The sequence below is a fragment of the Myodes glareolus genome, chromosome 2 (assembly GCF_982192425.1).
Source record: "Myodes glareolus chromosome 2, mMyoGla1.1, whole genome shotgun sequence".
Lineage (NCBI taxonomy): Eukaryota > Metazoa > Chordata > Mammalia > Rodentia > Cricetidae > Myodes > Myodes glareolus.
In genome coordinates, this window is record NC_142027.1 from 13187406 (window position 1) to 13215019 (window position 27614).

Genomic DNA, 27614 nt, shown 5'->3' on the forward strand with positions numbered 1-27614 from the left:
GTAATGCTGGTAATGTAGGTATCTTTGAAAGTATTTCTCAAAAACCATACATTAAATTTATTTGAAGTATTATAGAAATGAAGGCTGTTTGATTTTTAAATTTTGGTCAATCAAGTAAATATGGTCTGCCCCTGAATTTAAATTTTGCCTTTTGACTGTCCTAATAACCTATTTGTGAATTATACAGATAAGCTGCTTTGACAAGAGTGACAATTGATGTACCAACTGAGTGTTTAATTTCTGCATCATAAATCAGATATATTAATGTTGAGCATTAACAGGTATTTTCACATATCTGACTTTAGTATGCATAGAGTGAAATGGAACAAGTAACTAAATGGGGACTAAAAATTGGCCTTTACTTTTAAATAATTTGTTATAAATCTTGGCAATAAAGAATAAATTGATGTTTTAAATGTCTTGTAAAAAAAAAAAAGATTTGTTGAGGTCACGGTGTCTCTGCATTGCAATAGACAATGACTAAGACACGTTCCAACAGTTGTAGCTGCTCCAATATCCATCCTGCCAGAGGGAGGACTTGGGGACGATTTCCCCAAAGTCCCTCATCCTTTGCTTCAGGTCACAACTGCTTGGGCTCCACAGATGTTTTCAGCAGCTGGTAAACCCCATGTCTGAAACTTAGGAAGTGACTTCTCCTGCTACTCCGTGTGCCCTAGAGTTGTGTAAATCTGGTAAGATCTCCTTCCTGTTAGTACTTCTAAGCTTCGCAGCTACTACAAATTAACAACAAAAGTAGGGTCTGGCCAGAATCACAGACTTTTGTTTTGCTTTGGTTTTCCTCTTTGGGTCAACGATTAAAGAAACAAAGGCCGTTCAGGTTTCACAGCATTAGAGACCTGCAGGAAAGCTTCATCCCTGTAAGAGGGGGGCCTCACAATCCCTGACCCACATACGGAGCAGGCCCTGGCTTCCCATTCTGTACCCAAGATCCCCAGAGATTGGTTCACCCTGAGGGACAATCACTCTTTGTCCTGGTGACATGGGACTGAGTTGGATAGCTCCTTTTAGGGATGGCTGCTCCGTACTGTGCTACCATCCTTGGGCTCTGGCCTCCATGCCAGTGTGGTCCTCTGCCCTAACTGTGGCAGCCAAAGAAAAGGACCAGCAAGATGGCTCAGCGGGTGATTGCTGCCAAGCCTGAAGACCTGGATTCAATCCTGAAGCTCTACAAGGTAGAAAAAGAAAAGTGATCCCAAAGTGATCCTCTGACAATCACATGGGCACCATAGCACACACGTACACGCATACCCACATGCATGTGCATGCACACAAAACACAGATAATAAACGTATTTTTAAAAGGAAAGAAATGCCTCTAGACACTGTCAAGTATGCCCTAGGGGGACATCATGCCTGGACGGAAACCACTGTCTACATCTATGGTCATCTTAGACCTCTGAGTCAGTGTTAGTGTTCTGAGGATTTTTGGGCCTCGCAGTCAGTAGCAATGCTCGGAGTACTTCAGATGAGAACGCTAAGTGCTTCCGTGAAAAATGACTCAGTTCTTCTTCAGCACATCCTGTGGAGAAGACGTTCTAACCAGGGCAACTCTTAGCACAAAGGGCTCAAGAACGAAGCAAGACACAGAGCTGCACTTTTGATCATGTTTAATGAAAAAGAAGTCACGTGAATAGAAATGGACACAGAACAGAGATGGGCGGGAAAGCGTGGCGGCTGGAACGACGGGAAGTCGCTTTGCTTCTGACTTCCACAGGCACATCCTGTCAGTTACTACTGACCTAACACGATTCCGGAAACCCCAAACACCGCGATAGTATGCCATTCCACTGACCTTCCACAGACACGCAACCACGTGTGTCCGAATGGTGTCTCTCCACTTTCCCCCCCACACACATATCCCCAAGACACACATGGCCAAGGCAAGTGTATCCACTGTGCGTTAACCTGGAGTGAGGAAACGCAGCAGCCTTGGCTCTTTATTACACAGCAAGTCAGCACTGGCCGGTGAGCTCTGGGCACGGACACGACGGCTGCTCATATTTTCACGAGAGAGCGCTTAGGCTACGCAATTGTTTATTCTTAGGACAATCAATCGCTGGAGAGTTACATCTGACTCTGCCAGCTTCAGCTATGTGGAAAGACATTCCTATGGTTTGTAGCTGAGCAGATGTGAAATATGAAAAGGCATAAAGTTTTAAAATGCAGAGATGTGCAACTACAGTGATCCTCCTCCTGGCTTGTTTTATGGCTCATGATTTTCAGTGGGACCAGTCAATATTCTATTTTTATTATCTTCTACTCTAATGAATAGTACGATCATATCGTTCTAACTAGGAAATATACATATATAAATCTTTGGAAAAGAACTCTGATCTCTGAAAATATATACTGGTGAGAGCTTTGCAGTAATGACCTCGATTAAAATAAAATATCCCTCTCTCAAGCTGGAAGCTAGGCAGCACTAAACTCATTCTAGACATTTGCCATGTGGGTAATAAAGAGAAGCAATAGATTTTACTCTCTGTCCCCTTTCAGATACAAATCTTGTTGGCCAGGGCAAAGCAGCCAGCAACCTCATACGCTGACATTTCACCGATGGACGTTAGGAGGACCCTTGCCTCTTCTGATACTGGATGCGGAGTTTTTCCAGTTGTTCTACACACTGAGACTGCGCCATCTTCAGCGTCCGGTTCTCCTCCGTCAGAGCCTCAAATTCCCGGACCAGCTGAGCAGCGTCCAGCTTCTCCTTCTCTGCCTGGTCCAGCTTGGCAATGAGCTCCTTTCTGAAATTCAGGACACAGGACAAGAAGCACAGGCTGTACTACACACATACCCGGCAATCCGCACTCCCCACTGCGCTTCTCAGTGTCTGCTCTCTGACCGCCAACGACACACCTTACTTTTTCCTCCTCTTTTCTTTTCCTTCCCTTTTCTTCCAGTATCTTTATGTTTTTATTAGCTTGCAAAGCAACAGGTTTCCTTCCACATGGGATGTTCATACATCTCTCCCTCTTTTCCCCTCTTTCCCTTCTTCCCCCACTGTACCCTTTAGACCCCAGGCCCCCTTTCTACTATGTTCTATGACCTTCTCCACGCTTCCCTTAAAGCCTTTTCTTCACTCTCACGGGCCACTTCCCAGATTCCTGCCCTTTACTCATTTACATCCTCCTGGATGTGAGTATTTAACAATTAGAAGTTAGGATCCAACTCAAAAAAAAAAAAAAGTAGCCCTCCGATATATAAACGGGAAAAGAAAAACTGAGAAAGAAATCAGAGAAACATCACCCTTCACAACAGCCACAAATAACATAAAATATCTTGGGTAACACTAATCAGAGAAGTGAAAGACCTGTTCAACAAGGACTTTAAGTCTTTGAAGAGAGAACTTGAAGAATATACCAGAAAATGGAAAGATCTCCCATGTTCTTGGATAGGTGGGATCAACATAACAAAAATGGCAATCCTGCCAAAAGCAATCTACAGATTCAATGCAATCCCCATCAAAATCCCAACACAATTCTTCACAGACCTTGAAAGAACAATACACATATGTAACAGCAAAAAACCCAGGATAGCCAAAACAATTCCGTACAATAAAGGAACTTCTGGAGGCATCACCATCCCTAACTTCAAACTCTACTATAGAGATACAGTAATGAAAACAGCTTCATATTGGCATAAAAACAGACAGGTTGACCAATGGAATCAAATTGAAGACCCAGATATTAATCCACACACCAAAGAACACCTGATTTTTGACAAATAAGCTAAAATTATACAATGGAAAAAAAGGAAAACATCTTCAACAAATGGTGCTGGCATAAACGGATGTCAACATGTAGAAGAATGCAAATAGATCCATATCTATCTCCATATCTGTGTATGACATCTATTTCCTTACTATTGTAAAAAGAGCCATGATCCACATGGATAAGTAAGTGTCTCTGTAGCAAGATGTATAGCAAGTCCTTTGGGTGTGTGCCTAGGAGGTAACTAGGTCATAGACTAGTTCTATTTTTAGGTTTCTGAAAAGCCTCTCACTGCTTTTCATTGTGGCTGCAGTGTTCTATCCTCACATCAACAACAGATGAAATAAGGTCTCAATCTACAGACCCAAGTTGGCCTGGAACTCACTATGTAGTCCAGGGTGACCTTAAATGTGCAGCAATCCTCCTGCCTCAGTTTTCTAAGTGCTGGAATTATAGTTGTGAACTACAATGCCCAAGTATTGGTCTTCTTTTTTATTTTAATTTCTCCAAAATCATGGGTCTTTGGAATATGTTTAGGACTCAGAGATCTTTCAATCATTCAAAACAATGATCTTTCAAATTATTTAGTGTGTGTGTGTGTGTGAGTGTTCCACAACATGCAATAAAATCAGCTCTCTCCTTCTACTAAGAGTTCTGGGGATCCAGCTCAGGTGGGCTACCTTGTATGGCAAGTGCTTCGTGCCTGTTAAGCCATCTCCCTGGCCTGCGATATTGTTACAGAATATTTGTTGAACTATGTACAGATGTGTTGCATTTAACTATGTATAGATATTTTGCATTTGCTTTTAACTATGTACATGTATGGTGCATTTGTTTAACTATGTACAGATATGTTGCATTTATTTTAACTAGGTACTGATGTGTTGCATTTAACTAAGAACAGATATGTTGCATTTATTTTAACTATGTACAGATGTGTTGCAATTGTTTAACTATGTGCAGCTATGTTGCATTTGTTTAAGTATGTATAAATATGTTGCACTTGTTTTAACTATGTATACAAGTGTTGCATTTGTTTTAACTATGTACAGATGTGCTGCATTTGTTTAACATGTGCAGACTGTTGCATTTGCTCATGTTGTAGACTATTTATTCAACTATGTAAAGATGTGCTGCATTTATTTAATTATGTAAAGATGTGTTGCTGTCTTATCTTGCCTGCCTAAGGTACCTGATAGATCTAATAAAAAGTTGAATGACCAATAGTGATAGAGGAGGTACAGGTGGAACTTCTGGGCAGGGAGAGTAAGTAGCAGGAGGAATTTAGACTCAGGGAAGAAAGAAGAGGACAGGTGGTGTGGGAAGTTCTTCTGAAAAATGTATTGTTTTTATTGGTTAATGAATAAAGAAACTGCTTTGAGCCTATAGCAGGGCAGAACAGAGCTAGGCGGGGAAAACTAAACTGAATGCTGGGAGAAAGGAGGCAGAGTCAGGGAGACACCATGTAGCCACCAGAAGGGAAAGACACAAACTGCCAACTAGAACCTTGCTGGTAGGCCACGGAACTTCATGGTAAAATATAAACTAATAGAAATGGGTTAATTCTAGATGTAAGAGCTAGCAAGCAATACACTTAAGTGATTGGCCAAGCAGTGATTTAAATAATATAGTTTCTGGGTGATTATTTTGGGAATCTGGTGACCAGGAAACAAATAAGCAGCCTCCTACAACAGACAGGGAGATGCAGGAATAAAGGAAGCAGGAAAGTAAGACATACAGAAGGAAGAAAAATAAAGCTGTGAGACAAAACATAAATGAATCGAAATGGGTAAAATTAAGGTATGTGTTAGCATTTTTTTATATACTATAAAGCATACTCAGATATGAATGCGTAATGAGATAACACTGGACTCTAGAACAAGTGGGTGAAAGGAAAGCTAATGAGGAACAATATTTTTTCATGTTCTCCAAGTATATTTCCACAAAATCTTACGAATTGCAAAGGATAGATGAGAAGGGAAACCCGGGTGACTGCTTCAGCCAAGTCAACAGCATTGTTGTCACCATGGGGACAAATAGGTACCACATGCCCCGTGAGGAACATGCATTAATTACAGCTGCAGTTTTGCCTACCCAACCCAAAATGCACACGCTAATCTAAACATGAGGAATGTTAGACAATTACCAGACAAATATCCCTCACTGGTCGGAAAGAACAAAGTACATTCTGGAAAACTTTTAATAATAAATCCAGTAAGAGACACAAGAGGATTTGTAATACTTCCTTTGGGGTTTTCAGCACGTTTGAAACCTTCAAGATGATCTATGAAGGAGCAAAAGTTAACTTAGAATAGAAATTCTAGCATTTTCTTTCTATACCTGATAGACTCCCTTAACCACTCAATTTGGTATCGGCTGAGCAAAACCAAGCTTTCCAAAAGAAGGAGGACCCAGCAGGACCAAAGGGGAGGGTGTGGAACACACAGGCACACACACTAAGTCCATGGGCTCCAGCTGATCTCTGGATATTCCAAGCTGTTTAAAATAAAAACTTGGCAAATGAATAATTGAAGAAAAACAAGTACGTCAGGGAAAGATCGTTTCTATCCTAAGAGAGAGGAAACCTAACTCAAAGTGCCCCATTTAATTAAAAAAGCCAGACAGCTAATAAGAAAAGGCAGAAATCAAGCCTGTCCTGATTAAAGTCTTAGTGCTCTGTGTCCCTGAGCACAGGTAAAGCAGAAAATGCCGATAATTAAATATTGATCAGTAAAAGTTCTCTTGTAATGATCTTAAAGAAATTAATGAGAAAAACCCTACATGGGGTTGAAAAGGAGAACTGTGGCACATCCTCCACCCATCAGGTCATCCCTCTGCCTGGGGCCCCCTCCACTTTAAATTACCTACATCACACAAACCATTAGAGTTCCGCTTTCGCTGCACGGTCTGGGGGTGGCTGGTGCCAGGATGGCTGCTTTCCTGGCTTTCTGTTTGACTTCAGTTAACCCCCTGATGCTCTCTGTCTGTCTTTTGTTTTGATTTCTAGAGACGACCACCCGCAGGATCACTGACTTTCTAACTGCAAGGAATAGTTGAGACTGTGTAGTTCCATCTCTCCACACTGGAGAATGTCAATAATAATTTCTCCTTTACGACAATCAAGAAGCCTCGGCTGATAGGTTTCTAAATTAGCTTCATGTAAGTAATTATATAGATAGCCAATAAAAACTGCCAAGATGTCTGCTGTCTCCTGTTTGGAACTTATTTATTTAGACATATTTATGTTCATCCATTAGCAAGTCGTGAGTAAGGCCAGGCACATCAAGCTACTGAAGCTATTTTGTAAACAGATGATTCCAAGAAGAATTCATTGTTTACAATGAGGCAAACTATGGGCCCAACTTTGATCTTTCAGGCTACCGTGTCTATCACTCATCCACTGTCATAGAATGTGGGGGGTGGGGGGAATAGCTATGGGAATCTTATTTTGATGTTAAGAATCTGTAGCCTAATACTCTATGTGATGCATCCCAGCAGTCTGAGGGCCACACCCTTAGGATCCACCACGAACCATCAGATGTCCCCATCCTAAGCCACAGACCTGGAAAAGTTCTACTTGTAAAGAAAACGGAGAGAAGGAAGAGTGTTAGTAAAGAAAAGATTAAAAATATGTGGAAATTAATTTCAAAGTGTAGGAAATTCTTTAGGTTCCAAGAAGTTGATTCACTGATGGTACAAATACTTTTTGATCTAAAGAGACCACTCTTGGACTGGAGAGGTAACTCAGACATGAAAGGTGAGGCTCGCAACCTAACATACAGGACTGAAAGAATTACTATCATGGTCCTTGGTGATTGCAAAATTAACTAGGGATTTTTATTGAGAAAAAGTTATAATTCTAGACAGTTTGACTCTGATGAACTTGTAGGATAAACTTCATTTTTAAAAAAATTCAAACCCTTGACTTGGTGGTGCTTATATGTTCAGAGGCCCATGTTATATAGGAGAGAGAGAGCAGATGCCACCAGATGATTGAAGGATTGAAGATCTTACCTTCCTTTTTTTAAATGATGGAGAGAGAATGAATGATGTTGAATCGAGGCTTCCAAACTCAGTCTGCCAATGGTGTTGAAGGCTCATGAATAGTAAATGCATACATGTACTAAGATATGAGGAGGCAGAAGCAGGCCAGAGGACAGCACTGTACCCTTGCGGGGGTGGGGGTGAGATTGAGTCTAAACAAAGGTTTGTTTAATGTGAGTATGTTTGGCATTTAGACCTGAAGGGTCTGCTCTAGACAGTGCCGTTACAGGAGGCTTAGCATCATCCTTGGCTCTCAATCGCTAGATGCCAGACACAACTTCCTCACTTCCTGGTCATGAAATCAGAAATTTCTCTAGATATTAGCCTGGTCCTGGGTTGGCGATGAGGGAGGAAAGTCTCCTTATGAGAAACACTGCTTTAAGTAAAGAAGGCTACAGGGCTCGCGCTATTGGTCAACCTGAGCTGATCCTCAGGTGGGGTAATAAAGAAAAAAGGAAGATGCTTCCTTATTCTGCTCCTCTGGAGATTGTATTGTTGCTGCCTCCCTGGTAAAGGAAATAAGTTAAAGATATACTCATTAAAGGTACATAAATGCCTTGCCCATTTTAACAAGGTCTTGGGCAGAAGATAAGGAAAAGAAATGTAGTCAAGAGACTGGACAGCGATGAGTTAGATGGTGTTAGAGAATCAATCATTATAACTGGGGCATTAAAAAGTATGATCTCACAGTCAGATGATCTCTGAAATATTGGTATTTAACACAAAACTAGCTATTTAAATGAAAAACATCCTTTTGGCCCTACCTCTGCCTCCTCAAGCAAAACCTTCAGCAGTCAATTTTCAGACTCCTCTGGTCAACTTGCTCAACAAGTATTATGTCCAAGCGCAAACCAGGCGGTGTGTCTATTCTCGCAGGTGAACTGGTCTCGGGAAGCACACCCTCACTGCTGGGAAATGAACTCAGATCCCATATTTCCTCAGGAAGAAGTTGCACACATCAGACATCATGAGAAAGAGGATAGGTATTTGCACCGTGTGCCCGCCCACTATTACAAACCCCTGGGGGAAATCCCGCTCTTGCTGTTCCTGGAGGGCAGTGAAAACCCAATTTCTAGACTGAGTAAATGCATAAGACCCGCGTGCCTGGCGTCCAGAGAGAGGTGCAGTCCTCCGTGTGTTCACACTTTACAACATTTTTACAAACCTCACCCTCGAGTGGAGTGGTGTAGACCAAACTGGCCTTTCTCTGTTCCCTCTGTGACAGTGGCCTGTTGAGCTCCTCTCTGTCCCCCAACTTTGAGAGACTTTCCAAGAACTTGGCTTAAAAATCTTTCTTTGAAAATAATCTCAGGCAGCAAGTGTTCCCATTTAGACACAAAAGCCTCTGTTGGCAGTTTCAGAATGAGTTAAGTAGCGCAACAAAAGGCAAACAAAAAGGAGGGTTATTTTTACAGTGAAGTTTTACAGGTTACCTAAGTACCCCTTCCCATAGTTCAGTGCTCCCCTAGATAAGCTATTGTTCTCCATAATTGCTTTATATTAATAAGACATAAGCATACAGCTCTTGTAATGTTTGTTGCTTCCCAATTTTAAAAAAAAAAACTTCTAATGCTTCACCTGAACCCACCACTAAAGTTATATAGTTACTCAATGATAAAATGAAAACCCTCTTAAAATTGGGCAATGTATCTGAACAAATATTTCTCCAAGGAAACATAGAGATGGTTCAGAAGTGCATGTAAAGTTTGCAGCATCATAGCCGTCAGGGAAATGCCTGTGGAAACCACAAGGACACATCGCTTTCATCAGGACCAGCATCCTCAGGACAGAGCAAGCACTTGGAGAGATAGATGTGCAGCAAGAGACTTTTCAAGATGTCTATAGTGGCATCGTCCAAAATACTAGAGAGGGCAAACAACCCAAATATACACTAACCAATGAAAGGCAAATAAGATGTGGACAATAGGATATTATCTGCAGATGAAAAGAACAAAGGCTGGTATGTGATACATGGATGAACTTGAAACACTATGCTCTGATAGTCTGAGAGTCACGCCAAAACATATTACACAATTACATTCATTTAAAAAAATGTCCAGCAGCAAGCCAATAGATACAGGAAACAGGTTTAATTGCTAAAATAGCTAGTGAATAAGGACAATGAGAGGGACTGCTCAAGACTACAAGACTTCCTTCTGGGCGGATGAAAATTGTCCACATCCAAGATGGCAGCACACAACGCTGGAAACACCGCAGAGCCTGAACTGTTGAACAGAGAACTTCAGGGAGAAGAATCTTTTCATCTTTTGTAACTATCCCTTTCTGATCTCTCCTCAGAATGGTTCAAATACAGATTGGAGAAATGCTTTCACTATCAGACAAGACGTGAGCATGTAAGGAACCCAGTAACCTTTATAGCTGATGTAGTCTAATCAGATATCTTAAATCATTTCTGTCTGGCAATTGGTGCTAGATATTTAAAGTTATACAATGTACAAAAGAAGCTATGTATATCAAATAAAAATTCTTATAAGATGTATCAAAAATATGTCATGTTATAATATATGCAATTATAAAGAATATGGCAAAAAGATCTAGATGTCCAGCTAAAGTAGGAACTGACTCTCTACATCACTGGTCATAAGCCAGAAAGACATTTAAACAAATAGGATTTAGCCCATGGTAAGTTTGTAAACTTTGAGAAAGTTTGACTCTCTTTATGCACCCAACAGATATGACCAGTGACAGCTAGCTCTTCTCTCGCTGTTTGTCCTCTCAAACTTGATGCAGGGAGACCTCCTCTGGAGATACGAGAGAAGTTCAGTCTCAAGTGCAAACGTGCGGCTGTGCACCAACAACCCCAACAAAGAAAACCTCTCTTCTGAAATACTTCAGAATCTTCGTGTCTCACTTGCATGAGCCATGTGCCAAAGTCATCAAAGCCAGCCACACTTTATGAAGGGTTGGGAGAGAAATTCTCATCATAATCATCTTTAATGGAATGCTAATTGCTTGGGTCAAATCTATATGGTCGGACTTATCTTGCTTGAAAACAAAGACTGGGGGAAAAGATCTGTTATAAAATGAACCACTGGCTCACTACAGCGTGATGAGTTAGAAGCCATGCTGCTAACAGCCCTTAGAGGATGAATTCCGTGGTGACTTTGATTTAACAGTTTATCTTAGCAACCCTTCCTAATATCAAGTCATATTTTAATACGAGGCTGTAGCAATACAAGCAAAATATGTTTACGTAGAGGGCATTCCTGCAACCTATCACAGGTTACCTTAAATCAACCTAATTCATATTTGACATCTATGATCTATGATCTTTTCTGTGGCGGAAAAGAGGCGCTAAAGAGTGTGCGTGCCTACAAGAGAGACAGAGAGCATCATAACGACGGGAATAAACTTAATCATGACTCCTGATAGCACTAACTCTCCAGTTTCTCCTTCACTGCTGAAGAAAAAAAATCTGATCGTCATGGGTGAGGACAGGGGCTGGGCCTTCCTAGGGGAAGTGCCGCATGTGGAGCAGACAGACAGGACCAGCTCTGTCCTGGGAATGGGAAAAGGCTGATACAGTTGGGGCAGGGTCAAGTTAGGAAGTTCTATAGGGGTCTCTAGGCATGTTACTGTAGGTTGTGAAACCAAGGCCAGAATTGGGTGTGGGACTGGGAGTGCAGGTCAGTTTGTAGAGTGCTTGCCTAGAATCCAGGAGGCTCTGGGTTCAACTCCCAGCCCTTCATAAACAGGTGTAGCTGTACACACCTGTGGATGAACCATTAGGAAGGTCGAGCATGACCATGAGTTAGGGCATACTTGGGTGCACAGTATGCTTGACCGCCAGCCTGGATCCATGAGACTGTCTTCAGAGAGAGAAGGGGCAAGAGAGAAGGAGAGGGAGAGGTGGAAATTCTATTAATTTTAAAGAAGAGAAAAGCCACACACACACAGGAAGGAAAGCATAATATTGCACCAACCAAGATTTGAAACAGAAAATCTTAAACCCAGATAGAAGAACTGGGAATGGAGAAGAAGGAACTTGAGAAGATAAATGAAAGGGGAAAAAAGTAAAAGAATTGCCCTTGCCCATATGTAGCCAATTACTTAAAGAATTGAGATATAACTGATGAAGGAATAAGATGACTTCTACAGAAACACACGTGGCCTTACGAGTCTCTAGAGGGCAGGCTTCCTACTTCTTTGAGGTCCTAGAAGGTTGTATAAAGGTTTCTCCTTAACCAGCTAGCTGCTTCTTTCTAAAACCAACTTGAGTCCTTCTTCCTTTGATGCTGCGGTGGTACCCACAAGTTATTGTTGTTCTCAACAGAAGCCATGGGAACAAGTTCCAGATCCCTAACATTAGCCATTCTGATGCATGATCCTGTCATAGTTCAAAATGCGGCACACAAAAATAGTAACTCTCAGAGTGGGTGATTCTCATATTGCCAGAAAAATGCCCCATATGAGGTTAAATTAAATATCAGAGTCCTCAAGAAGATGTAAAGTGAAGAGTTATCTATAAAGATGAACTACCTAGGTGCGTTCTTCCCTGTTGTGCCATCACAGTCTGTGTGTGCCCAGAAAATGCACTCACGGGCTACTCATCCTAAGTCCTCCTGAGGCTGCAACATTTGCCACTCTCTCAACATTTGCTGTGGTGACAAACGCAATCTAAACATTTTGAATAGCTTACCAAGACTCTGTGACCAAAAGGAAAGCTTTGGATTTTAAAAGTTGTGCCTTCTGATTTCTTAACAGTTCTTAATCTTTTATAACCAAAAGTTCAAGTCAATGTTTGTGTTTGAAATGAAGCAAAGCAGGGAATTTTGAAGAGGCCGGGCTCATTTGGTAAATGCAGTTGTCTGTCTACCAAACCCACGACTGCATAGATATCCAACCGCTATACAACAGTCTAAAGAGTCCTAAGATTTTTCTTAAACAAAGCACATGTCACCTTCTTTCATTCAGAAATTAAGTAATAAATATATTGTGTCACTGCTATAAGATAAGGGAAGAAGAAAGATAAGGTTGAAAGCTGTCATGTTTGTGAGTTCTGTACACATCCTGACAAAGGTGTGTTTAGCGTTTAGGTGTACATAATAGAGAAGGCTTCAGGAGCTCAACCATGAGAAATGCCTGTCTGGCTATGCTTTATTGGGATCATGTGATCACGTCCTAGTCAGAGGCGTAAATACCACCAGCAGATCTCCTAACAAGTATGTAAAAACAAACTGGCCAGAGGATGAGGACACAGTGTTTAATATAACGCTTTTCAGGAATCAAAAAGGAAGAGTCCGTGAGGAAAAAAATGTTGGCAGAACAAAGAGCAATTAAGCTGGGTTTCCTGAAACAGGCAGTAAAATTGAAGTGCTCCAATTAATTGAATTGTCTAACTTTGCCTAGCAGACCCGTAATGATAATAAACACTATCATGATAAAAAAAAAAAAAACTTACTGGGACTATAAAATGCAGTTAGTCAACTAATGCATTTACATAACTCTAAAAAAGGTTTTCATTTCATGGGGGACCTTCACTGCTTAAACATCAATTAAAATTCACTCCAAGCCAGAGTGCCCTGAGGTCTCTGGGTATAGCCAGAGAGACTATGGCATGGCTCTGGATGATATTTTGGCAATTTTAATTTCTCTCACTAAAATCTCTCATTTCAAAACCAATTGCATTTTGAGTGGAAGCATGCCCACAGCTCCCTTTCTTAGTCAATAGGTGGAGGCATTTGATCGGCAGAAGGTCTGTTGCATGCGCCCACAATCCCCTCCCTTCCCACCCACCGACCGCAGTCTCTGCTCAGTAGAAGAGAGTACTTACTTTCTTTCCTCGAGCAAGGCGATCTCTTTTTTGACCTCATGGTACTCCTCTGCTATTTGGCAGTGCTGTTTAAACACCTGCATGGATTCTACGGAGTCGTGACATGGCGGCAGAGGCTGCACAAAAGAGGAGAAATGCAATCAGTCCGAATCAGAAAGCCGACACAGCAGAGTCAGGTGGCTTCTGTTTGAGGGATCACAGATCATGAGGCGATCTTGCTGACATTGACTTTCCTGGCCGTCTCGACCCGAAACTGAAGCTCTGAGACCTACTACGTTAGCTCCCTGCCCCATTGATTTGTGGTTGTTCTTAGAAGTTGTAAACTGCTTTAGAAAGGATCAGAGGAAATACTTCAGTCATCTGTTTCAATTCCCCCCTTTTTTTCCTATGCCTCTGATTCTGAGGCCAAGCCCACACGGCGCAGTCCTGCCGGTAAAGAGGACCGGAATCCTAAACCCTGCTTGGGGCACATGAGGCAGAACACTGAAATCTGGGTTTCTTCTTTCCTCCCATCTATGAGGAAAACAGGTTCACACGACAAACTTCTCCTACATATAACATGGAAAAAGTTCCTACCTCCAGAAATCATTTTTAACTAAGACTGCCACGGCTTTGTAATTCTTATTTCCACATCAGCAATGTGTGATTTAAAGCACTACTATTTAGGATGATCTTTTAATTGTCTTTTAGAGAGGTTTTTAATCACTCCCTAATTACTTATGGAAAAATATGTAAAATCTGAGAAGCACGGAAGTTGGCTGCTGAGCAAGCTCTTGGGTCTGACCTGTCATTATGGTCGGTACAGGCAAACAGTGTCTGAGTAGGTACTGTTCTCACGAATTTATTCCAGTAAAGTGTGAACAAACGGATCTGGTCCTTTGCTCCCATAGTCTCCAAGCACAGCTCAGAGATTTCTTGGGGTGTCGTATTTGCTCAGTAAGTAGCAGCGATTCAGTAAAGCGTGTGCTCCGGCTGACAGCTAAGAGCACCCTTCTCACTCAAAGGAAGTAGAAGTCTAAGTAGACATAGGCATTACTGGCACATCACACTGCACCTCATCAATATGCACAATGAATACTTGTTAATAATAATAGGATCTGCAATGTTTTCCAATTCTGATTAGGACAAATTTTACATTCATGTGAAATCCTTCATGTCAGTTAACTCACGTGGAATCTGACACTGGCCACTTTATGTGGCATCTTTCCCTGGACCTCTATGAACACATTCACAATGCCAGCCCAGCCAGCTGTAACCATGACCCTTTTCAACACAGAAATAAATGGAAAACCAGGACACAGCAGTAGAACAATATAATTCACCCCAGGCGACGAAGCGGCTGCCAAAGGAATTCACGACTCCTGGCTCCTCCAGTCTGTAGCCCAGAAATCTCAACCCTTCACCAATTCTCACCTGTTACGCTGGCAAGTTACCAGGTATAACTGTGAGCGGAATGAAAGCAACAGACCCGGGCTCCTGAGCCAAGCTTTTAAATCATCTGTGCCCTGTTAGAAGACTTGCCTGCTGGCAGCCATGAGAGCCCACATCCCATCCTGTCCTCAGGAGCACCACATAAACCACACTCACTCAAGCAGGATTCAACAATTCAGTTGCCACCTGCAAGTACCTGAACTGCAAATTCCACAGCTACCTAATGCCACAGCCAACAGTCTAGAGGACTGTGTGCCTGGGGGGGGGGGGGGGGAATGATGTCAGTCAAGGTGGGAGCATCTTTCTGCTGCGCTTGGAGAAGAAAACTGAAAATCACAAGTGTACTTCCTTCAGGCGAGGAAGCTTCCCCCTCCTCCTTCCTTTGCTAGGATTTTTTTCCTCATGACTTTGGATTTGTGTTTTTTTATTTTTTAATTTTATGAGTATGGGTGTTTTGCTTGCATGTTTGTCTGTGCACCACATTCATGCAGAGTCTCAGAAGCCAGAAGGTCTCGGATCCCCTGGAAGCCGAGTTACAGACTGTTCTGAGCTGCCCTGTGGATGCTGGGAATTGAACTCCCATCCTCTAGAAGAGCAGCCACTGTTCCTCAGTGCTGAACCACTTCTCCAGCCCCCTTACTTCTGTTTTTATTTGTACATTAGCATGCTACCAACAAGTGACAGCTCTAGGCCTTTTACATTTTTATTTTTGGACAGTATCATGCTAACTTGCCAAAAGCAGCCTTGAGTTCATTCACTGTGCATCCCAGGTAATCCCCGAACCTGTCTCCTCAAGCTCCAGTACCCCACCACTGCATCTGGGTAACTGGCATCTCTTAATTGTAGAATTAGATATTGTATTTTGGAAGAGGAAGGAGACCTGCAGGAGAGGAGGAGGAACAGGTGAGGGTAACGAAAGGCTGAATCCAGTCAAAGCACGTTATGTACATAGATGAAAACGCCATAATGAACCTAGTTTTTCACTAATATCAGCTTTTAAAACTATTTGAAAGGATTTTTTTTTTAAAACCTGGGCAGTGTGGTGATACTGCTAAGGCATGTGAGCCTAGCGAGGCAGCTGAACTGAACACTTGGGAGTGACTAGCATCCCACGTTTTCTTTTACTTATTTTAAGCCATAGTCCATGTTGATGCAAAGAAGGCTTCCTCGGAGACTTTTCTCTTTGCCTAGCCTGTCTAAGATGTCTTCCTCCCGGGGTCTGCTGACTGAGGCATGCCTCATCTGCACTCCGCTTTTGTCCTCCCTGACCGTTTTGACAGGGCACTTCAAATTCTCACCACATTTTACAATTCCAGGCCATGCGCAGCTGACCACCAATGTTGCCGGGCAAATCAACATGTCTACTGGTCAGCAGAGTCCACGGCCATCTGAAGATACTAGACATTTATTCGAGCCCAGAAAAATCCTTGAAGAATTTGTTTACGTGCATGCGGTTTGCATCCCTGGAGAAATTCCAATCAATGAAAGGTTTCTAACTACTACAACTTAATCTAACGCCACACCGCTCTGTGCCTCCTAATACGTGTGGCCATCTTTTCTCATACAGGCTCCCACATAATCATGTTGACCCTGAACTGACTATGTGGCTGAATCTCTGATCTCCCTGCAAAGTCCGTGACTCTGAAGATGAGCAGATGAAGGAGAGTTGTCCATCATTGCCAACTGCCCAGCTCTGAGGAACTCTGAAATAGAATAGGATGCCGTGTTGGCCAAAACTGGTGTCTGTCACCGCAGCGGCAAGGATATGGAACTGAACATAGCATGTGGTAAATACTGCAGATTGAGCACACTGACTCCCATTGATCCGGGTGATTCTGATATCGTTAGAAGCATGTCAGCACGGGCTGGACAAATGTAAACCAGGAAAGGTTTTAGGGGAAACTTACTAGAGCTTGTTTCAATATATATATATATATATATATATATATATATATATATATATATATATAATTTATTAAAAAAACCAGAACTACCCATAGACTTAAGTAATGGAAGATCTAAACCCAGGCACGTATGACTTAATTGGCTGTTGATCCCGCTTAACACATGTTCAAACTGGAAACGTAAGGATAAGCTACAAACATTCCTGGAATAGCTAGACAAGAAAGCGTTAACTTTGGGGAATAAAAGCAACAGTTTCTGCAGGCATGGTGTGCACCTGCAGCCCCAGTTCTTGAAGGTCAAAGAGCCAAAAAAGCTCAAAGTCACCCCGGGCTACTCACTGAGTCCAGCATGAAACTACTACGTAAGCCTATTTAAAAAAAAAAAAAGAAAAAAGAAAAGAAAGAAAGACAGCAATAAAAATAATGCTGTCTTTATTCCCAACACTCAATTTAAACTAGTCCCATTAGAGGGAATAGTTTTCATCACAATCCCATGCTGGGTGGGGGTGGGCAGTTAGCCAACTCCCTGTCTGTTGTCCTCTTCCATCGGGAGACACCGCACTTGATCCCCTCTCATTATTATGCTGCACTTCCTACACCTTGATGCCCTTAGTCCACGCTCTCGTCAAAGGAATGAGGCTGCATTCCAAAATAGTGAGCAGTGAAAAGATCCTAGAACAGCCTGGGAAGCGGCCATAGGCAGAGCCCATGCATAGTATTTGGGAGGCCCTAGGTGCAACCTCTGATATCACCCATCACCAAAAGCAATTGTTGAAGATCCTAGAACATAGCTGCTGTGTTATCACAGAAACTGTTTTCAGTCTCACTCTGTGTGAAGATCTGTTACTGGAGTTCGAAGTAGATAAATAAAAATGTTCTCCCAGCGTTGCTTCAAGCCAACTTTGAAACACAGGTTCCCAAGGCACAGACTGGGGCTTGGATGAGGTCAGAGCCCGCCCCCCGCCCCGGCTTCCCGAGGTCATTTCCTCTTCACCCCCTTTCCTGAGAGAACTGAGCTTGCAAAGGTTTTAAATTACACCATCGCAGAGTCGGAGGTGGGGGCGGGGCATATCACGGCCTCTGGTACCCTGCCCAATCCCCAGGACTAATTTAACACAATGAAGTAAGAGAGAAACCAAACCACAGGCTTGGGTTCCAAGAATGCGGCTTGAACCACACCGCACCACCTCGGCCATCGGTTCACAGCCTCCCGAAGTGTCTTCATCCTTTGGAACTGAGCCCGTGAGAAGCATGCTGCCAAGCATCCCTCGGCAAGGGGCAAAGCCGGCTTAAGCGTTTCCGTTTTCTGCTTGGCTACTTCAGAAACTACTGGCTCAGTCCCCTTCCAAAATGCAAGAATTGAATTTTCCTACCCCAGCTTCCCACACAGAAGATATATTTAGGAAGCCAAACATTCTACAGTGGTTGAGTGGAGTTTGTATTTATTCCTTGATTCTCAGGATTACCTATTTGAGGGGAGGATAGAGGATACACTCCATTTTAATGTCTCTCAAGATTAACAAGCATTGTCTGCCAAACAGACCTAAGAGGAGAAACCTAGCCCAGACTTGCGGAAGGAGGATCTGGAGCACATTCAATTATGGTCACTCAAATTTTATTATTTTAAGACTTTATTTTTAAGGGTTTGAAAATTTATTATAGTAACTGACACTTCTTCGATGCATACAGTAAAATCCTAGTAAGTGTGCTGGAATTTATACTACGCAACTTAACACATTTTACAGCTTGGAGTAAAACACATTTGTGTCCTTTCCGTTGATCCAGAGGATAGAAAAGAGCAATGTAGCTCAGGAGTTCTCAGACTTCCCACAAGGTAATACCCTAACAACGTGACCGGGCTTTTGAAATATTACTTTGGCAAAGCTCCAAAATATCTATATACGATCTCTGAATGGTCACCAAATCCAAAAGATAACTCTAAGACATTCATCGGTGTGTGGACAACAGAGAAAACGTTGGCTGTTTTCAGTGCCCCACCTCCCTCCAGCCTTTGCCATCTATGGCTCCAGGAAGGTACTGAAGACATCCTGGTAGCGGAATCCAGGGATGCTGGTCTTGCTTCATCTTTCTCTCAACGTTTTCATTTCCCAGGTGTCAAATGATAGACTGAGGTAGGCACTAAAAGAAGCTTCTGGAGAGGCTGCCCGGATAACAGTATATTACGCTCCTCAAGGGAAACTGAAATTGTCTATTTGTAGAAGTGACATCAGATTGTGGACCTCCTGGACCCTGTCTGAGGAAAAGCAAGTTCAGTGTGTACCATGGAGACACCTGTCGCAGCCAGCCCATCAGATGGGAGGACTAAGGCGTCGGAGTTATTGCTCGATTTAGTTTTTTGTTTTTGTTTTTAAAGACTGTTGTTTTCCAAGTGACTGACTTGATGGAGAGAATATCCAAAAAGAATCCAGGGCACTCAGCTTTGGTTTTGCTTTACGCATAAAGAAATAAATCACTTAGTCCAATTAAGAGTTTCACCAAGGAAGACTATTTGTTTTTAGTGTACATGAGTGCTCTATCTGCATATATGCCTTTGTGGTGGAGGAGAGCATCAGATTCCACTGTATATGGTTGTGAGCCACCATGTGGGTGCTGGGAATTGAACTCAGGACCTCTGTAAGGGCAGCCAGTGCTCTTAACTGCTGAGCCCTCTCTCCAGCCCCAAGGCAAACTATTTATGATGACTGAAAAATTATTCATTTTCAATTTTTATTTTCATTCGACCTCCTCGGTGCCCTCCTTCATTCCTGCCACAGTATGAGACAGCTGTTGTTAACTCCAGGTACCGGCTGATGAGCGTGGATCCTGAAGAGAGCAAGCATTGCGTTAAACCACACAGTGACTGAAACGTAACTCTTCTACTTGGGCTGTAGGATGGACTTGGCCTTGCACTGGACCGTGAAAGAATCCCATCATCTTTCCAAATAGAGAAAAGATAAGAAGTCCATCAACACTGCTCCAAACAAAAGAAAACCACTTTTTCCTGAAGAAAAGCAATAAATTTTCATTTACTCTTGAAGTATACATAGAATATCACCTTTTTTTCTGTTCATATAATCTAAACCTGCTGTACCAAATACAGCTCCTGATGCCCACAAGAGATCTGGAAACTTAGTCTCAAGAATGGAATGTAAAATTAGCCTCCCACCTGCCCTTCAGCAGAGACTCGGGGCCTAGAAATGAACATTATAATGTTCATTTAATTCAACCTTACTCTGAGGTCCGTGACCCAGAATTTTGCATTAATAGAGACATCAAGAGAAAGGTCTGTCATTGCTATTCTTGCCCAAGGCTTTTTTTGGCTTCTGTGAAAATAGAAGCATCAGGAATTACATGTTCAAACATGTCCACATTCTTGGCAAAGCAACAGAAAAAACTTGGGGGTCAAATTGGTGTTAGCGTATCTACCAAATAGATATTTTATAGCTACACTTTATAAATTACCAAGGAATGTGCAAAGGATATCAGAAAGTCCCAGCAAGTTTTACAAGGCGGTTTTAGAACTACATCACAGTAACCTTGCCAACCAGAAACAAAACAAACCTCAGCTTATCGAACTAATTTAAACAGCCCATGTGCCCCACAAAAGGGACTAAGCAAAAGATCAGCAAATTGATTTAGACCAAAATTTGACCTCAAGTTTCTCACGTATAAAGTGGAGATGAAACCGCTTCTATAATTATTGCAAGAGTCAAATGAGATCACATGTAGAAAAATGGCCCTTGCCTACTCCAGAGTCAATGGGCAGTGGTGGAACTTCATTCCCAGGGTTTGCAGAGGGAACCCATAGTAACATCTGGCATTGTTCTCTGCTTGGTGAGTTTTCAAGTCTCCTGTATAGTGACAGCCACGAGGCTCTTCTTTCTGTCTTCCTTCCTTCCTTCCTTCCTTCCTTCCTTCCTTCCTTCCTTCCTTTCTTTCTTTCTTTCTTTCTTTCAGATAGGGTTTCTCTGTGTAATAGCCCTAGCTGTCCTGGAACTAGCTATAGGTGTATTCGGTGGGTACGATAAATAACAAGACCAGCTCAAGAACAACGGTTACAACGGTTATATTTTAATAATTGAAAATGGGGGAACTCACAGAGGTCCAAAATCCAAAATGGCCCAGCGAGCACCAGAGAGAGAGAGAGAGAGAGAGAGAGAGAGAGAGAGAGAGAGAGAGAGAGAGAGAGAACGCCTACATCTGGTTTTCTACTTGGGCTCCAGGCGACCACACCCTAACCAGATGTGATTGGTTGAGCTTCCCCATCAACTAGCTCTGGTAGCCTTCAAACTTGCAGAGATCCACCTACCTCTGCCTTATGAGTTCTGGGGATTAAAGGCATGTGCCACCACCGCCCAGCCAAGGCTCTTCTTTCTAACTGATGTTTATTTTCCCAAAGTGGATTATGACAGTCAGAGAGAAAGAATTACAAGGTAGAAGAACTCGAGTCTAACTGTAAAGAAGACTTCTTCCATCTTCCCTGTTTAAAAATAGGGGCAATGGTTCCTTTTGAACATAAAGTGATTTCATTTTTGTTAAAACAGGACTTCTTGATACAGAATGGTTTTAAATTGTGTGTTTGTGCTAAACATGGGAACAGAAACTGTGTTCTTTCCCTCCTCAGTCCTTGCTGTCTTGCTGTATTTTTTTTCCATTCATGCCTTGGAAAATAGAATAAAGATTATAAGCAACAGTTCTAGACAGGGGTAGTTCTATCCAAAAGTCTTGACAGCTGGTGAATGTTAATAACAAACTCAATCTCATCTCACCTTTCACAAAGGTCCTTGAACATGCTTAGTTGTGAGGCTAGTACTGTCCTTACTGTTCAGGAAGAGGTGATGTCATAACCACACTGAAGAAGAAATTCAAAACCCCTAAGGCAGAAACCATGCACTCAGATGCCTAACCCACCAAAGACAAAGACAGAAGTTTCTCACTGGAGTAAAATAATTAAATAGATTTAATTTCAAGTACATCTCATATAGAATTAAAGCTGTAAAACTCAAACGGACTGAGTGATGCTCTAACAGAAAATTATCTGGATAATCACCAGTGTGCACTGTGCATTCTACTTGTGTGGTCTGTTGTGGTGAATCCTCTACAGCCTGAGCCACAAGGTAAGGAAGATGCTGAGAGCCCAAGGAGGAAAATGATTTTTCCAACACCAAACATACAAGGAAAAACAACAGCAGTAACAAAACCCTTAGGACGCATGATCCATAATTTCATGGCAGAACAGGAACCTGAATTGTCTTCCTGATATATTTTCAAAATACACTGACCCCTGTTTTCACATGATTTTTATGATAATTAGACAACTTTGAGATGACAGTGTAAGAAAGAGGGAAATATTCCTTTTACCATCCCGACTGTTCTACTGGTGGTGCATACATAGACAACCCCTGGAGAACAGCTCTCAAGCAATGTGATGTGTGGTGTGAGAATAAAGAAAGAAAAGGAGCCTGGAAGAGGGAGTGCTGAATAGTTCTCCATGCTGAAAAGATGCTGGACCAGTGTGGGTGTAAGGGGAGTGTGATGAGACACCGGCAGCCTGAGAACCAGGCGGAAGAGGCTGCATGGAGCACGGAGGAACAGGAAGAGGTAGCTGACAGCTGGAGAGGGCATCTTCGGAATTACAGCATCCTCTCATAACTGTGTGGTAATCATAATGCTTTCTGCCTGCTGGGCACTCTTTAGTGAGCCCTACATAGGTGACCATGTAAACAGGCTGGCCACTGGAAGGGAGCAAGGCTACCCCACGTCTGAGCGCTTTCTGTTGGCTCTGAGAAACTACTCCAGTCGCTAAGAGAACTGGCTGCTCTTCTAGAATTCCCAGGTTCAATTCAGCCACATGAAGGCTCACAACAATCTGTAGTTGCAGTTCCAGGGGATCTGACAGTAAGTAGCTCAAAAGTGGTACACAGGCAGGCAGACATGTAGGTGGAGCCCCAAATACAAAAAAAAAAAAAAAAAAAAAAACAAAACAAAACAAAACCTAAATTTAAAACCTCCTTTGCCTAATGCCAGAATATAGCAACTAAAAAATTAAAAGAAAATAAATGAGCATCTTTTTTTAAAAAAAAAAAATCTGGCCAGATGGTAGTGATGCCAACAGAAGCAGGTGGATCTCTGAGAGTTCAAGGCCAGCCTGGTCTACTGAGTGAGTTCCGAGACAGTCAAAGCTACACAGAAAAACCCTAGAAAAACCACTTTTTAAAATAAATAAATAAAGCAAAACAGAAACAACAACAAAAGTCATTTTGATGTGTTCTACTGGTGTGGTCTGCTGGGATGACCTTTCTGTAGGTCATCTGGAAACTATTTTCTCATCAGCTGAACCAACAATTTTCTGAAGGTCTTAACTCTTAACTCCTTAACTTGCTACAGTCCACTATAGCACCGTTTCTCAACTTTCCTAAAGCTGGGACGCTTCGATACAGTTCCTCACGCTGTGGTGACCTACAACCATAAAATTATTTTATTGCTACTTCATAACTGTAATTTTGCTACAGTTAAGAATCATAATATAACATAATATAAATATCTGATATATGACCCCAAAGGAGTCACGACCCACAGATTGATAACTGCTGTTCTAGACGTTGTCAGAGAAAAGAAGCAGATAAAAAAAAAATTATTATTCCAAAGACTTGGCAATATGACAGACTGTTGGAGGAGGGGACCATTTGTTTGTCCCAGCAGGCCAGAACCAAAATAATCACACAGAAACTATATAATTAAATCACTGCTTGGTCCCTTAGCTCTAGCTTCTTATTGGCTAACTCTTTTATTAATTTAACCCATTTTTATTAGTCTGTGTATCACCACGAGTTTGTGGCCTATCAGCAAAGTAAAGTTTTGGCATGTCTGACTGGTGGTGGCTCCATGGCGTCTCCTCTGACTCTGCCCTCTTTCTCCCAGCATTCAGTTCTGTCTTCCCCACCTACCTAAACTCTGCCTTGCTATCGGTTCAAAGCAGTTTCCATATTCATTAATGGTATTCCGAGCACACAGAGGGAACTTCCACATCAACAAACTTTCTCTGCAGAACATAATACTAAATCATTAACCCAAAATGGAGCTAAAGTCCCATGCCTGGAGACACCATGGCAAAGGAAAATGACCAGGCACTGTCCCAGCTCCAGCTACTTCACCCAGCATTTGAAGTCCAGGTATCATAGCCGGATAACCAGGGCCTTCCCATAACTGTTCCTATCTGACCTTAGAGCTCTGAAATATCAATGTTTGTGACTCGGAATCCCTCTTCCCTGCATATCAATCCATCTTTCCCACTTGGCCACTTCCTGGGTCACCGTTTGTGGCACTATAAGAAGCCAGGCAAACGTTTGCGGAATCGGAATCCTTACCTGGAGCTGCTGCTCTAGCTCTGGGAAGACCAAAGGAATGGGATCTTCGGACGGTGTATCGTCTAAAATACAAAAATATGTTGATTATTCGCATGTCCTGTGTCTCATGAGCATCACCCTTCATTTCTGGGCACATGGAGGCACAGAGAGCTTAGTTGGCCTGACACAGTTTTTAAATGTGTGTGTGTGTGTGTGTGTGTGTGTGTGTGTGTGTGTGTGTGTCCTCAAATGTCCACTGTAGTAGCTCTCCAATTTAAAAGGGCTACTTAATACTGTCACATTAGCCCAAACCAAAAAATATGATATGCATGAAAGTACTTTAACAAGGTGCTAATGGGGTGGCCAGAGAGCTTCAGCAGGGCAGAGGACATGTGTGAAAAACAGCAGCCTCGCTTAGTTGTGCCCTTCGCTCTTATCACAATCCACTATTTACAGGCTGCTCTCCAGACCTCACTCCGGGTTCCTGGGGTTCCTGCGGGTAACAGCCAGCGGCCCGACAGGGAATCTCACCCCATAGAGTCAGGCAACACTGCCAATCTGGAGCAGAATCCACAGCTGTGTTTCCGAACAAGCCTGAGGCCTCAACTGTGTCCTTGGTGGCCTACACAGTCCCTTAAACAAAAAACAGCTCTTGCTCCTTCAAAAAATAGATATAGTCTTAGAAGCCTGTGAGGAAACCTGGCAGAAACATTGCCTACGACATTCAAGTTACGCAAAATTTTTCAAGAACAGACTGCTAATCCAGCCTTGGTGCTTTGTTAAACAGGGTCTGTTCCTCTAGAGAACTTTGGATCCATAAGGACACTGGCTATTTGTTTCTAAACTCTTCCCCCGTACATGTCTGAGAATACAACACACACACACAAACACATACACTTAAAACCAAAACCATTTCAAGTCATAATAAAGCAAGATAATGCATTGGTTTTTTATATTCTCACTAACTTAACCAAACTCACTGATAAAACTAATTAATGTTAATTTTTAGTTATGCAGGTCATAACTAAAAATTACAAAAAGACAAGGAGAGTCATGGTTGGTTTCCATGGAGATTTATTTCCATGACCACTCATGGATAAAAGTCAGAGGAAGCTCAACTTAAATCTTTATATGATATGGAGTGCTAATTTAAATGTGTCCTCACACATACGTTCATCTCTCGGTAGCCCTAACAAAGTACAATGTGATTGCTATGAAAATCGATGTACTCTACAGGTTAAGGGATAACAACAAGACAAAGTCTCCACAAGTTCAGTATGTACACGGTTTTATGTTTTCCCTACCCTTGATTTAATCCCAAATACCAAACTCACAAACACACAGAACCGACTATATTGTCTCCCGGTTCACTGAGAACATGGTCCAAAATAAAATGTAAATACACAGTGTATTTGAGGCTTCTGGGGGATTACAGCTCTTTGAAGGCATGGAAGACAATCACCAGAGAGATGATTTAAACAAGGATGGTATTAACCTCTACCAAACCCCTCAGGGATCTGGTCACTCAATAGCAGTTGATATATTTTGGTCAAGAGTACTGAAATAATACTCCCATATAAAAGTGACCTAAAATAATGGCAATATATTACCAACATGAAACTTTCTTTTCGACTTCAGTTGTGCTGGTCAATGGATGCCCAGGGTTCACTGGTACTCCTCAACATGGGCTTCAGAGAAGGGTAAAACGCCTGTGCCCCTTGGATGCTCCCTTCCTATCAGAGTAGGAACAGTAGGTTCTAGCCAGTTCCTACGGCTTTCTCTAGCCACACCATCACTGGCAAAGAAACTGGATGGAATCATCACTACCTGACACATTGTAGAGAAGCCTCCCAATAGAAGATTTAGAAGACCGATTTGAGTCTTGGGTGCATTTGATTTACTTCAGTACAGTTCCAAAAACCTAGACATCACGATGATTTGAGCTCACCAGGTTCAGGACCAGGGTAATTTGGCACAGTAAATCGGAGCATTTTGTACTTTGGCATCTCAGCCCCGATTACCACAGATGAAGAGACAAATGGAAGGAGAAATTGCTTCCATAAAATACAAACAGACAGGGCATTCTAGAATTCTAGAAAAAAAAAACTGAGGCGTGCAGCTCAGGGCTACCTGACAACATTCTGCCCACTGTGCAGGCACACTCCTTCTTGTTTCATTATTTGAAAAAAAAAAAAAAAGAGTGGATCGTTATCCATTCATTGCCCTACCATGTTGCAGTCAGTCAGTACCTGATACGACCCAGAATGAATGAAGCAATGTAGAAATCAACGTCTTTATGCACAACCAACGGCGCTGAGCCATGCAGGACTATGAAACTAATTTGTGGCTAAACACAGGCTTGCGATGGGACCTCTTTGACTGAAAGTCTAATCGACATAATGGATGTTTTACGGACAAGCAGAATGAAAGCAAGACTTTTGTTTCAGCGTAGATCAAACTGGATTAACCCAAGCAGGAAACAGCAGCGGAAACAAGCAAACCCAAGACAGATGCGAGGAGTCTACCAGCTCTGAACGCCAACCGGCATCTCCCGCACCATGCCATCTGCTTTAGCTGGCAGCCTCGCCTGCCAGAAATTTTGGGCTTTGAGGAGCTGCTTACAAAGCTACCCCGTGTTGGTGTGAGGGGTGTTTACTTTTAAACAGTGGCTGCCTTCTTTGACTGGCTTTAAAAATAGGCGAATATTCTAAAAGCAGATTGATGAATCACAGGGCTGGAAAATGACTGGAAAGTGACTCAGGCAGCCTAGTAGCACAGCTGTTGCACAAACATTTGGCCAAATCGTTGTAAAACATTTCCACCATGATGATGGATCAGCGTCCCTGAGAGTGCTCAAGTTTGTTATGACAGTCCCAGAAGCACAGAGCAGACCGCACGGTAGCTGGACCAAGAGACCCCTGGGCATATTTGTTATTTTTTTTCTAACAGGGAGAAAAAGAACAGTTACTAGATACATTTATACTGGGACAAAATCCCAGAATAACTGCGTTTTTACTATGATTTAACTGCCATATATTTACTGGCTATCATGTGTACAGTAAGGTCTCAGATGCCATCCTGAATCAGAAAAGCACTTTATCCTAGTTAGTAATACATTGAGAAAATATTATCAAAGCCATGTGTACTTCATAGCATGAAGAAGCAGTGAACCCCAGTAGTAGAATATTCATCTAAAATGCACAAGAGCCTGTGACCAACGCAGCACAATCAACACAACCGAACAGAAAGACCAACCAAAATCTATCCAAGGGAATGTCTTTTTTCTTTATAAAAAAGTTTTTAAACAGGCTTGTCTGTTTTGTGTACAGGTGTTTTATCTGCATGTATGTCTCTGTATCATGCAT

General features: G+C 42.3%; 1 protein-coding gene across 3 annotated transcripts in view; it reads right to left on the reverse strand.

The window, feature by feature from the left end:
• Positions 1-1610: 1610 nt before the first annotated feature.
• Map3k7cl (MAP3K7 C-terminal like) overlaps positions 1611-27614 on the reverse strand; it is an 80786-nt gene continuing 54782 nt past the window's right edge. For all 3 annotated transcript variants that reach the window (XM_085685728.2, XM_085685727.2, XM_048422934.3), the window contains 3 exons: positions 24271-24332; positions 13569-13684; positions 1611-2764 (listed from right to left, as the gene is read on the reverse strand). In XM_085685728.2, the coding sequence (XP_085541854.2) occupies positions 2584-2764; positions 13569-13684; positions 24271-24332 (359 nt within the window). In that variant the 3' untranslated portion in view covers positions 1611-2583. The remainder of the gene's footprint in view (positions 2765-13568; positions 13685-24270; positions 24333-27614) is intronic.